Below are 14014 nucleotides of genomic sequence, written 5' to 3'. Positions count from 1 at the left end.
TTTCTTTCTAAGGTAAGGTCTGTTTTATCTAGAGACCATTTAAGTGCTTCTAAACCTTTATCGTGTTTAATGCACGTATAAAGCGAAGTAACGTCCGCAGATGCAAGAAATCTCTTTTCGTTCCATTGGAAGTTCTTTAATTTGTTTAGTGTGTCCCCAGTGTCTTTCAAATGTGAGGCATTTTTTGTTACCATTGGCTGGAGAATGCTGTCTACTAATGAAGAGAGATTCGCTGTTAGGTTATTGGTTCCACTTATAATTGGTCTTCCGGGAGGTTGAGTCAGGCTTTTGTGGATTTTGGGTAGAAGATAAATGGTAGCTGTAACCGGGTTTTCAATATCTATATATTCGAATTCATCTTTGGTAATTCCCTTAGTGTCTAGATGTTTTTTAATGAATTTCAGATATTCTTTTTGTATTTTGTTGGTAGGGTCGCCCTTGAGTTTACTGTAGGTTTCTGTGTCGCCTAATTGTTTCATGACCTCTTGTACATAGTCTTCCTTGTTGAGGATGGCAATCCCCCCTCCCTTATCACAGGGTTTAATGACTATGTTCTCATCTTTGCTTAAATTTGTGATGATGTCTCTTTCTTTTGCAAAAGAAAAGAATTTATAACGATAATAGAATCCAGTAAACATATCTCTGAAAAACGGACGATTAAAAATCATTATAACACGTTTAAATACATATTAGGTTTAAAGATTCTTGAAAATATGTACTAATCCTGTACCACAAGGTAAACTACGATTCCCAGCATTCCTTTGTGCTAATCTCCGCACAACTCCCGGAAATACTGCACGGAGCGTAACAACAGCATACAAAACCATGACAAGATCTACTACAATCCCCATAATGCCGTCCGGAGAGACGAACTTCAGATAAGACTTCCGGCAATACAGAACGGAAATGGCGTCTCACAATGCCGCACGAAACGATGCGCTTCTACATGACTGATTGATTACAATCCCCACAAGGCCATCGGGAAATGATGCGCTTCTGACGGAACTTCCGCCTTTATGTCTATCCATCTACTACAACTCCCATAATACCGCACAAAGGGACTTCCGGTCACGGAGTTAGATAGAGATGACAAGCCCCAGCGCTATATTAAACACATGACAGAAGAGAGACTATAAGATTAAGTTCTCTACCGGGAACTACATTTCCCAGACACCCTCACATTACCCGTCTTTTTGGCGGGAAAAACGGCGATATTTAATCAAGAAAACTATTTTACTTTTCATTTCTGATATTAAATTATAGTAATGTATGTGTAAATTATAACAAACAGGTATAAAGTATTATAAATTAAGAAAAGATAAAAAAGAAAGTTAATTAATGGACAGGAACAGGAAGTTCAACCATTTTGTAGAAAGCCTATAAATATAATTTCTGCTGACACTACCTCCATGCCTTGATAAAGAGCCACAGCTCGAAACGCGTTGGCAGGAGGAGGGTGCCTTTCTATCTGAAAAGTGTTTGAGGTGAAGGTTGGAGAACAGGTAAGATCCCACTATTTGACATCTGGGCGTATACCGGTACTACCCCGCGGATCAGGACCGTATCTCCTTACCTCCCTCATTACACTATAGGAGTGAAAGTCACATTTTTAAATATTTTAATTTTGGTGTATTTTTATGACAATAAATTCTTTTTATTACAAAAGAATTGCACCCATTCTTTCACAAATAAGGATATCCAAAAAAGAAACCTTTTGAAGAGTGGTAACACCCAAGACACCGTGAGTACGGGTACGCACCCATTACCCAAAAAAGATACCATTATATGTGTATTATACAACATACCAGTGTAAGTAAGGTACGCTCCTTGCTAAACACTGGATGTTTTATTGATTAATCCCTCAGTCAGAAGATAGATCATCATTTTGCTCTATTTTTCCCAAAATCTTATCTTTTTCATACTTCCATTGCCTTGGAGACGAATTTCCAACAAAAAGAAAAAAAGAGAGAAAAAAAGAAGAAAAACATCATCAACCCAAGGATACACTATATAAAGATAAGTAGAGAGATATTTTTCTGTTCAGCGCCACTTTTTCCAGAACCCCACCCCTCTTTTCTCTACCCACAAAATGATTATTCCTGTTTGTTGATGTTTATCTGGATTATTTGTTTTTTTTCCCCAGGAAATCTTTCTATAGAATTCTTTAGATCTTACATACAGTATCAGCAGGAATTCTGCTTAAGATACAGTAAGATTCAGACTGATCATAAGAAACAAGTCTAGGGTACTTAGCAAGACAGAAGGGTTGTGAGAACAATGTAACAAGTAATACAGGTTGAGTATCCCGTATCCGAGTATCTGTTATCCGAATTATTCCGAAAACCACACATTCCAGAAAGTGAAAAAAAAATATTTTTTTTGCTAAAAACTCACTGGGGACATTTGTAACAGCACTACTGGTGACATGACATGTAACTGGCACTATATATGTGCAAGAAAATGATTGCTTGGCATTCAAATTCAATATCTGAGATAGTACACAAATTTTGTTTCATGTTTTGAAACCTTGTTTTTTGAACAAATAAAATATATTTGTGTGTATTTTATGTGGTAATAAAATATATATGTGTGTATTTTATGTGTTTATACAGCATAAATGCAAGATACTTCAAAATACATAATTGAAATATTAAAATATTCCGAAATACGGAATAATCCGTTATCCAAAATTCTCCTGGTCCCGAGCATTTTGGATACGGGATACTCAACCTGTATAACTGTGTCATAAAGAATGAACTGGCTTGAAGTGAAAGATTTCTCTTTCATGAAGTAGCTCATAACTGAGCTAATTCAAGCTGTGATATATCGACTCACTTTATGTAAGGCACCTCATGCACTTTGAAACTATCTAATAACCTTAACATATGGGAATACCCACAAGGACATGATAATTGGGGGGGGGGGGGGGGGGGTTTACTTAGCCTAAGTGATTATAGGGGATACATAAAATTAAGGCAGTGCATGAAGTAAAATAAATACATGAATCAATTATAATAATAATAATAATAATAATAATCATAATTAAGTTGTAAGGCAATAAGGGTGTTAAAAGGATGATTATGGTTCATGAGTATAAGTGGTTTATGAGGTCGATGACAAACTGTCTATCCAGAAAGCAGTCTGTGGATTTGAATATTTATAGATATGTAAGCTCTCACGAGCAGGGCTCTCTCTCCTCATGTACCTTTATTCGAATATATAAACCTATGCCACCCTGATAATTGCTTCAGTGTCCTGTCCCCTCATACAACTATCCATATTTACCATGTACTTGTCCTAAATGGTCTTGTACTGTAATTCGGAATGTGTTTTTGCTCATAACTATTCTCTGTAAAGCGCTGCGGAATATGTGCGCTATATAAGAACCTGTTGATAGCTAAACTATCAATATATTGGCTCCATTTAATGTAAAACCATTTTACTCCTCTGTTTATGTCAGGAAGGATGGAACATCTATACTACGGAGTAGTTGTAAGAGTCTTTTCTGTATTTCAGAAACAGAGGGAGCAGAGCGTTCTTCTGTTTAGTGAATGAGAATTTAGTTTCTTGGTTAGGGTTAGTATAATGGTGAGTTAAGGAATTAGCAACTTCTTCTCCTTCCCTAGATCCTAACTTGCAAAGTGTGAACATAATCAAGCCAGAGTGCCAAGATGTACATGAAAAATGTTGTTAAAAAATGAAACCACCTTATTCCAAAACCATCTAATTTTATAGCAGACCCAAAGACTGCATATACTTAGCATTTTGATCACTGACATTTTTAATTATGGTAGAAACAATTTTGTTGAATTGTACATAAGTTCACTAACCTATGAACATTACAAGAGTCACATAATAGTGTAGCATAAATAGTGTCATAATATTCAATATGGTCTAGATTACATTTTCAAAACAAAAGGTTACCTTTCCGCCTAACTAGTAAGGCAAGTTCCCCTGTATGAGATTCTCTGCTGGCTTTAATAAACATAACCACTTGATCGTGTGTATGCTCCGAGATATCACGACCATTGATCAGTACAATGTGATCACCTTCCAAAAGTTTAGGAGTACAGTTATCTGCCTATAAAAAAAAAAAAAAAAAGAAGAAATTCAGTTGTAGGTTACATTTCTTAATTATAGATATAATATAGGTATACAGCAATTCTAGAAATGTATTACTTAGAACATTTTGATATTATTCTGTATACTAAAAAGCCATTCCCTGGTGTACTGTTGTGTGTCCATATGAGTATGGCCAGAAATGGTGCTCAAATATAGTTATATGTGACCACTATTTAACCCATCACCAAAACTTGCACCATCCGTATGTTTGCTGCAAAATTTGAGTAAGGTCTGAAATGTGAATGATCTGTGTACGCAGCCACTTTCACTGTCACTTCACCTGTTGCTTCTGTACATTTCCATAAGATGCAATGTCATAGTGTGTCTGAAGAGCATGTTTTCTATATTTTCTTTCTGGTGTTTTCATTAAAGCCCAAATAAACTAGAATATATTGGCATCAATATCGTTTCGAAAGGGGCCTCTGGTCCATATTGATGACAATATATTCTAGTGCGTATGCCTAACCTCATTAACGATAAATCAGTAATTAGTTAACGAGCATCTGTGTTTTCTGGACAGGGATTAAAGTGAGGGGGAGCGGGGTGGAACTGAGTTTCACCACCTCTCATGGGGTCTTATTCAGATCTGAGCTCAGTACAAATTTGTTTGGAAAATGGGCAAAACCATGTGCACTGCAGGTGGAGCAGATGTAACTTGTGCAAAGAGAGTTCAATTTGGGTGGGGTGTGCTGAAACTAAAGTCTAAATTGCAGTGTAAAAATAATCCAGCCAGTATTTACCCTGCACAGAAACAAAATAACTCACACAAATCTAACTCTCTCTATACATGTTCCACCTGCAGTGCCCATTTTCCAAACAAATTTGTACTGAGCTCAGATCTGAATAAGGCCCCTGGGGAGGTGGAACACTTTAACCTCCACATTGGCCCTGCACAGTAATTCTCACAGAAAAGTATTCTAGTTTGCAGGGGGATGCCAAAAACCCTACCCCTGGCCCTGTCTCTGACTAATGGGGGGGACGGGAGGGGGGTAATTAGGTGGCATAGAGAAATGAGTTCCCCCACCTCTGCATGACCACTTTAAGCCCTGATTCTGGACATGCAGCTCAATCAGGTCAATATTGCTCCTGTTGCTTGTGCACATTTTTCAGTGTGTGGCAGTGACAAGTGACATGAGCGATACTGACCTGCAGCTGCTGCCCAGACCCTCCCAGGCTCCTGTCACTTCACCTGTTGCTGCTGCCCCTGTGGCTCAGGATGTCAGGAAGTGGACCCGGCACATAAAGGTCCCCTCCTGCTGCCACTGTGATGAAGAGGGGGCAGTACAACAGCAAAAAATGAGCGCTAGGGACTGACTGTAATGTGCCGTGAGCAAATGGCTGCCCTGTGGTGGAGGGATGGCGCCCTCAAGTAGAACAAAACAAGAAACAAAACCACTAGGCGACGTTTGCACACACAAAATAACAATTTAATAACACACTAATAACAATTGCACAATAATACAATCAATTACATGCATGCATGTTTAAAATACTGTACATTAATGTGGATACATTAGTTGCCACAACATTAAGCGCTTAGGTGTGGAAGGCCTTGGTTACCACTGTGGACACGAAGGATGCAGAGTAATTTGCACAGAGGTTAAAATGACTTGCTGTCACTCCCAGGTATAAGCAAAAATGTCCCAGCGGTTGGCAAGGGGAGTTTGATTATAACTCCCACTGAGTATGGTTGAATGTGTAATGATTACACTTGTGTGCCCCTATGTGGGTACAGTAAGGGCAACTTGTGGCACTCCATGTGGTGAGCAGAGTCCAGGACAAGGGGGGGTGAGAGCAGACACAGGTGCAGTACTCACTGGCTTTGGTAGGTGGTATCAGTCCGTCACTGGCGATGTTTAACCAGCAGATCAGCCACTTAGTGCGTCCGGAGTCTGCTGCCGCTTTGCAGCGTCTGTCTGCCTCCAGACTCTGTCACCAGTAAGCGGACCGAGTGTGTGCTGGATTAAACAGGTCCCAGCGGCTGCGTTCACTTGTGCGATGAGATATCTCAGTGTGCTCGCAAAGCAGGGTTGGTGGGCGGCTGGGCTGTATTGATAACCCACCAATCCAACACCTGAGCTGACAGGACTGTGGTATGGGAACAATGTGGAAAGTTGCGGGGGTCAGCGGCAACTCTGGTCCTCAGCCTCAGATAAACAGGGATCCTAGAGGAGGCTGAGCTAAACAGAAGGAAGGGTCAGAGCTACACAGGACAGAGGGCTAATTTAAGGAAGTAGAGGATGAGCTGCCACAGCATGAGGTAAATTATGTGTGAAAGAGTCTAAAATACTCTCGGCAACTGTTAACTGGCAAGGGTGTTACGTGTAAGCAGCGCTACTATTGTTGCCAACTGGCGTGGGCAATACGTGCATGCATTGCTACTGCTGTACACAGCGCCGGGCTGAGGGAGAATTTCAGGGAACACCTGCAGCAGCTCCAGGAAGAGACAACTTCAGCAGCGAATGGGAAGAACACAACTGCAGAGGCACCGGAGACATGGAGACTCGCAGGGGCGCCAAGGAGCAAGAGAGCCAGCCACAGGAGAGCCATGCCCTAGTGAACTGGAGGCCCATGATGCTGGTAAAAAGGGACCTGCCTTCTCTCCCTAGCCTCTCCTCTTCGCCCATCACCTCCTCCCCTTTTGCACCCTCACCTCACCCAACCTTGCCCCTCATCACCAATGTCCCTACCGCCTTCTTGTCCGCCATCACCTCACCCCCTCTTGCCCATCGTCACCTCACACCCTCGATTTTAGCCAATATCTTTCATCTTCTATAATATTGTTCAGTGTGTATGCACAATATCTTTCATGATCAGTTCAAGGGAAATTGTTCACCAATAACTTTTGTCTTTCATATCTTCTAGTGTGTATGGGCCTTTACTGACTGATACATTGTTAAAGTTCCATAGATGATGATAATAATGATGATGATTATTATGATTATTATTATTATTCTATATGGAAACCTGGAAAATATGCACTGTGAATTGGAATAAATAACAACCACTTACAAAAATGGTTTTGAAAATTGATTAATAAAAGTAACATTTATTATTTTTCTTTTTTCGTTTTCATAACTTTATAGAAAAAAAGTTCCTAGGTGAGAGCACATAAATGTAGGCTTTGTAATTATTCCATTACACCAGGACATTTATGAATTACAAAGGCTCTGTGGTTGGCTTGATTCAAGCCTACATTTCACCTAGTAGTAAATACCCATAGAACATATGTAATTGATGAGCATCAAGATTTAAAGGGTTAGTGTGGTCCAAAGTGGAGTCCCGCAAGGTTCAATATTGAGGCCCACCTTGTTTATTATATTAATTTATGATATAGGAAGTGACATAGTGAGTAAAAGTGAAATAATTAATTAAAGTGACTTAATTCAACTGGAAAGGTGGGTGGAAAGGTGGAAAATGCAGTTTAACATTGATAAAGGTAAAGTAATTCATTATAGGAACAAAAATGAACAAGCTACTTAAATGCTAAATGGGGCTATTATAGAGAATTCTGCTGTAGAGAAGGACTTGGGTCAGGGGCGTAACCAGTGCTTTGTGGGCCCCATAGCAAAATCTTGAAAGGGGCCCCCTCTCCTAAGAGGGACAGAAAAGTGACAAACAGGGCAGCCGCCAGGAATTTTGGGGCCCAGGACTCATTTCCAGTCCGGGCCCTGGGCCCCCCTCCTCAATTGACTTACAGTAACATGGTTTTTGCCCCCCCCCCCCATCTCCTCTTCTGCTCAGCTGCAGCACGGAGATCCCAGAGCGCAGGCTTCTTCAACTCAGGATGCCGGCGGCCAATTAAACTGCAGCACTGGCTGGTGAGGCAATCAGAGCTTGCGTACTGAAAGCTGCTCTTATTGGCTGCTGGTATGCAAGCTCTGATTTGCTCAAAAGCCAGTACAGCATTTTAATTGGCCACCAGTGTCCTGGGTTCAGCACACTGAGCGCAGGGCAGCGGAGGCAGTCGGGGGGTGGGAAACATGAGGTGAATGGGGCCTTCCAGAGCCAGGGCCTGGGACAGCTGTACCCACAGCACCTCCCTATTGGTGGCCATGGTGACAAATGGCTCTATGTAATTCAGCATGCTGTAAATAACTATGGGAACGAGTTCCCGGGGCTATTCAAATCAGTGCACTCTTAAATCTGAGAATTCCCATACTCACTGGTGTTTTTAGTCACAAGTTCCAGAATTGTCCAACTAAAGTGCTCTGCTGCGATGCTGTTTGTGCCGCACTAGTTATTGAGATAGTTTTTTCACATTTTTGTTCACATCCCTCCTGGGGAGCAAGCAGAAATCTACTAGTTGGACTTAGCAATGTGCTTATTTGAATTGGCAAAAAAATGGAATCGACCCCAAAGAGTGTCAGAGAGAGTAGCAAGTAAGAGAGAGAAAGGGGTGGTCAAGAAAAGAAGGGGGAGGGGGGCTTCATGGGATAAAAATTAATGATAGAAAAAGAGTGTAAGAGAGAAAGTGGGAGGGGCAAGACATAGAGAGATGCGAGCTGGAGTGAGAGAAAACGTCGAAGGAGGGAAAGAGAAAGAGGGGAGAAAGAGAGAGTGTAAAAAAGGGTGGCAGATAGTGAGAGTGGTTCCATGGAGAGAAATAGAGATAGACAGGGAGTTAGATGGTGTCATGCAGACAAAAGGTGCCAAGGAAAGGGGGAAAGATGGAGTGAGAGAGGGTATCGGGAAGAGAAAATGGGAGAGACACAGAGTGAGAGAGTGTGCCAGGGAGAGAAGGGGAAGAGACAAGCAGTGTGAGATAGACAGCGCCAGTTTAAATCTTTCAGAGAGGGATAAAAGAGAGAGGGAGAAGTGTGGGAAAAGAGGTGGGGAGGAGAGAGATAGAAAAGAGATATAAAGAGAAAGGTAGGACAGAGGTGGAGTGAGAGAGAGGGGTAACAAAGAGAGAGTGGGCAGCGGAAAGAGAGAGAAAGAGTGAAGGGGTGAAGGAGAGCGGTGGGTAAAGGAGAGGGGGGAGTAGAGGACGGGAAGGGGGGAAGTAGTGAAAGAGAGGGGGGATGGAAGTAGAGGATGAGGGGGGAGTGGAGGATGAGAGGGGGGAGGGAGTAGATGATGCCAGAGAGGTTAGAGGAGGGGAGGAGGGATTAAACGGGATTGAAAGCTTGTGACAGCAATGACTTTGTCCCTCCTAATTCCCCCCCCCCCCACCTCCCCCAAGTACAGGGGAGAAGGGTGGGTCTATCTATCTGTGTGTACCTCTCATTCCAAGCAGGCTGTGCAGGGAATCGTGGATCCTTCTCATTTGTGCTTAGAGTGCAGGGTTACCTTTCACTGTCACAATGTCTGTCTCCAAATTCCTCTCTTGGGCTCTCCTGCTTCAGCTCAGCGTGCCGAGTCTTCCTCTGCCTGGTGCGGCCTTTCCTACTCCCATATGCCACGCCTCCTCTGCGGCCCAGTGCAGTGTTTCCTGGTGCTGCAGTGCTCAAGTGCTGGGGTTTGCTCAGACCTGCTCACATCGCCTCCCTCTCCACGGCGCATTCACCTGGTGCTGTTCACTGGCTGCAGGCACAGCTGGGGGAAAATTAATCAAAAGTGTGCAGGGGATTGCCTTGGAGTCCCCCAAGCCACCAGGCCTAATAGCAATTGCATCTCCTGCACCCTCCATAGTTATGCCACTGACTTGGGGGTCATCATAGACAAAAAATTGGGTACATTTTTGAAAAAAGACTGACCTATGTCAATCTATTAGAGCGCCTCTATATGAGTATGATGCCTTAAAGAGCAGCCAATTCAGGGGATGGTCAATTCCCAAAATGGAAAATGAGAAACAACAAAACAAGGAGAATCGGCGCTCAGAAAAAGTACTAATTCAAGTGCTTGCATCAATTTAGTAAATATTTAATGAAAAAATTTCATACATATACAAATATATTATATAAAGATAAAAAGAACAATAAAAACTAATATAGTAGATTAATAACAGTGGACCTGTTAGGAGAGGTTAGTACAGTCACCAATATTATGTTGATAGGACCTGCACTGATCCAGGGGCTTATGTCCATAGAATGTCTAGAGAGCGTCCGTGTGGATGTAGCCGTTTGTTGGTATATCCTGCTTGATGCCTTGGAGGTTCGCCCGTTGGCAAAGGAGATGTTATAATAGCCAGCCGGGGGTGTCCTTTTGGTTGGAATGGCATTCAGGATTTGTAGGCTTCTCACGGTCTCAATGGAGCAGGTATTAGGACAGGATCAGAAGAAATGAAGCAGGTGGTCAACAATTTCCTTGGTGAGACTTGAATTGTATCTCTCCAAATAGGGTCCAGTAAAATACCAACGCGTTTCGCTGTGTTGGCTCACAGCTTTATCAAGCTTATATAAAGATTCTCCTTGTTTTGATGAAAAATTGGGTAATAGTGCGCACTGCTCAAGTGCAGCAGTAAAAGCAAACTGGACCTTGGCATGCATTAAAAGGGGAATGTATTCAAGGGATGCTAATGTGATAGTGTCACTTTACAAGGCATTGATGAGACCATACTTGGAATACTATGTTCAATTCGGGGCATCACACCTTAAAAAGGACATAAATGAATAGGTACAGGTACAGGAAAGGGCGAAAAGGCTAGTAAAAGATTTCGAACCACTAGAATACAAAGATAGAATAGAATCAACTTAATTGGCCATGGATACTTGCATATACTAGGAATTTGGTTTGGATTGCTGTGCAACAGTCAGTTAGGTACAGTTAAGCAGTGACAGTACAGATATACATAACACATACAAGTGTGAGCTAGATGTACCCTGGGGGTTACAGACCCAGGGAACATAAATTTCGCTGGGCAGTACAGCACATAGGCAGCCATCAGTGGTGCCACAGGTAGCCGCAACAGCCAGATGGGTAACAATGTAGGCAAGATGGTATAGTTAGCACACAGGGAACACATACCCACTGAGCTGCACAGCGCCTAGGCAGCCATCAGCGGCTCCACAGGTTGCCGCAACAGCCAGGTAGGTAAACAATAAGCAGAGACAGTGCAGATGTACAGTGCACAAGACAGGGGAGACAAGCACAGTTTCTAGGCAGCCATTTGCGGCGCCATCTTGCTCATGCTGCTCACAGTAGATGGGCTCAACAGGCCATCTTCACTGGAGGGAGAGCCAGCATGGGAGGGTGGTGGTGGGTGGAGAGCGAGTCCAGGGGGCCAGGGGAGAGTGGTGGTCCGTCCTGCTCCAGAGCTGGTGCAGACTGTCGTGGGGCCTGCAGGCCAGAGTCCCTGTGTCCTGTGCCTGTTTTTTCCTCCCCCTCTGGGGGTCCGCCCGGGTGATGGTGCTGCCTCAGGGGCTCTCAGCACTAGCATACTTCCTCCTCTGGGGGTTCCCTCAGGATGGTGGTGCTGCCACAGGGTCTCTCAGGGCTGGATCCTTCGTCCCCTGGGGTCTCCCATGCCAATGGTGCTGCCGGGGGGGGCAATGCCATGCTGCCCGCTTCAGGTTGTCCAACGCCAGTGCCCGCTGCTGTGCTGCCGGGGGGGGGGGTGCAGCGCTGCCCTACTCCGGCCTGGTTGCGATACGTCCTGATCCAGGGGCTCTTGGCGCTCACTTCACCAGCCTTGCCACCTCCACTTTCCTACATCCTTGCCTCCACCACTCTGCTCTCCTTCACCAGCACCATGCCACTCCAGAAGCTGGGGGATGGTGGAGCTCCGTGGAGGGAAGGACGGAGCTCCACACGTGTGGATAGGTTAAACAGGCTATATATGTTTTCACTGGAGAAATGGAGGTGACATGATTAGTATGTTCAAATACAGGATTGGGAATCATATGGAACTGGGAGATGATTTGTTTACTAACTTAGGACACACAGGCATGTACTGAGTCTCGAGGAAAAGAAATTCCATACTGAATTAAGTAGAGGATTATTCTCCATTAGAGCAGTAAAATTCTGGAACTCATTGCCGATGGGGGTGGTTACAGAAACTGTTAATGCATTTAAATAAAAACTGGATACATTTTGGCCACTAAGGGAATCCTATGGATATGACTTACTCAAGTTAGTAGTTACAAGTCAAATAGGTTGAACTCGATGGACTAACGTCTTATGTATGGTAAGCTTGCATAAATGTATAAGAAATAGTGGGTGGCACTGCTGTCATCGCTGAGGGGAAAGCCTTTTAGTTTATACACACTGAGCAGGGGGGGGGGGGTACTTTGCATCGCGTTTTTCTGTTGGTAATAAAAGCAGATGAATGGCTTTCCCAGAAATGATGTGGAAGTGCACGACAGCTCACCGCTGGGCCGTACTCACTGGGTGGCTTTGAGCTTAAAGCCACTCAAAACACCAAGTTTGAGCGGCTTTCAGCTCAAAATCGCCCAGCGTGTATGGGACTTTAGTTGGCGATCTCAATTTTCAAACTTCTTTTAAGCTGATCAGTTTCGTGTCTTACTCAATAAACACCAAGATATCACAGGGACCTCATAGTCTGTATAGTGCAATAGGTAGTTTAAACAAATAGAGTTGGTCGTATGAAGACAAGTGTGAAACTGTACCGTATATATACTTTTGGGAATAAATATTATTTTGATTGCAATACAGAATTTTGATTTATTAAAAAATCTTTAGTCACAGATGGAGCCGGCCTCTACCTTGCAGGGGCTTGCGATTCTATCGTGTGCATGAGCCACTTACACATGCCCCATGGCTACAGAGCTTTCTCCGCCACCCGCTGCCTCCCCCGGTGCCCCTCGCCACCCCTATCACTGCCCATCTCCCTGAAGTGGATACGGGCAGGGCCCCACAGCAGCGCTGTCCTGAAACTGGGACGCGCGTGCGCGTGAGACGCACGCGTCCCAGTCAGATGAAGCACGTCTATGCTGTGATCCCCAGCCAAGGATCAGAGGCGCTCCATCTGTACTTAGGGTCAGATGTTTTATGCCTTAACTCTTTCAGTGTCAACATCTCTGTGAAAGATGCACACAATTTCTGCTAAAAATGCCAGCGTCATGTTGTGTAAAAAAAAGTATTATATTTCCTAAATAAGGCAAACATTATAGGTCTTTTTGATGAATAAAAATGTTTGGTAATTTTCAATTGGCACTGACAAATTCACTTGGCACTGAAAGGGTTAAAAATAGATAAACACAAGGGTGATAAACATCCAGCCAATCAGCTCTGGCCATGTTAAAGACGCTGTTTGAATAATGACAGTTGAGAGCTGAATGGCTGGACATTTATTTCTATTTAACACCCTCACGTTTATCTCTTTTTAATACTTAATATATCTGTCAATTCTGGGGATTCTGCCATAAAGTATACTTTTTCTTGTAGTTATACTGAGGCTCAGATTCTTGATGTAGCTGTATCTATCATGGACAATAGCATTTCTACAGATGTATACTATAAGGACGTGGATAGGAATACATTTTGATGGCCTCTAGCCATCATCCTCCCGCCTTGAAAAAAGGACTTCCTATGTCTCAAATGATGAGGGTGGCCAGACTGATTAACGATCCGTCTAAGATCTCTGATCATATGGACCACCTCATCCATAAATTCATGGTTCGTGGGTATGATGCTGCAATATTGTATAAACAAAGGTCCAAGGTAAAGTCTATGAATAGGTCAGAACTGTTAAAGACTAAAGAGAAGAGTAATGTTGACATGCTGTCTTGGACATCTACTTATTTTGTAGCTAGTCCAGTCCTTCACCATGCGTCTAAAGCTCTCTGGCCCATTGTTAAAGGTGACCCTTATTTACCTACCTTTCATACAGTACATCCTGTGGCCGCTTTTAGAAGAGGTCAGAACCATAAGGACCGTTTAATGAGGACAGACATTACTGGCATGGATTGCCCTCAGGCAACCAATATTTATGTGAAGCCTCTGGGCTGTTATAGTTGCCATAACTGTGTTACATGTAAGTATCTGGTCA

The 14014-nt window shown here is 43.2% G+C and overlaps 1 protein-coding gene across 5 annotated transcripts in view; it reads right to left on the bottom strand.

Annotated features, from left to right (window-relative positions):
* The window catches only part of PTPN3 (protein tyrosine phosphatase non-receptor type 3), a 524536-nt gene that overhangs the window by 116532 nt on the left and 393990 nt on the right, over positions 1–14014 (bottom strand). For all 5 annotated transcript variants that reach the window (XM_083188292.1, XM_083188290.1, XM_083188291.1 and 2 more), the window contains one exon: positions 3925–4081. In XM_083188292.1, coding sequence (XP_083044418.1) covers positions 3925–4081 — 157 coding nt within the window. The remainder of the gene's footprint in view (positions 1–3924; positions 4082–14014) is intronic.

This window comes from Crinia signifera, chromosome 5 (assembly GCF_055691185.1).
Source record: "Crinia signifera chromosome 5, ASM5569118v1, whole genome shotgun sequence".
Lineage (NCBI taxonomy): Eukaryota > Metazoa > Chordata > Amphibia > Anura > Myobatrachidae > Crinia > Crinia signifera.
The sequence above is the reverse complement of the archived record's forward strand: the minus strand, read 5'-3'. Positions and strand labels throughout refer to the sequence as shown.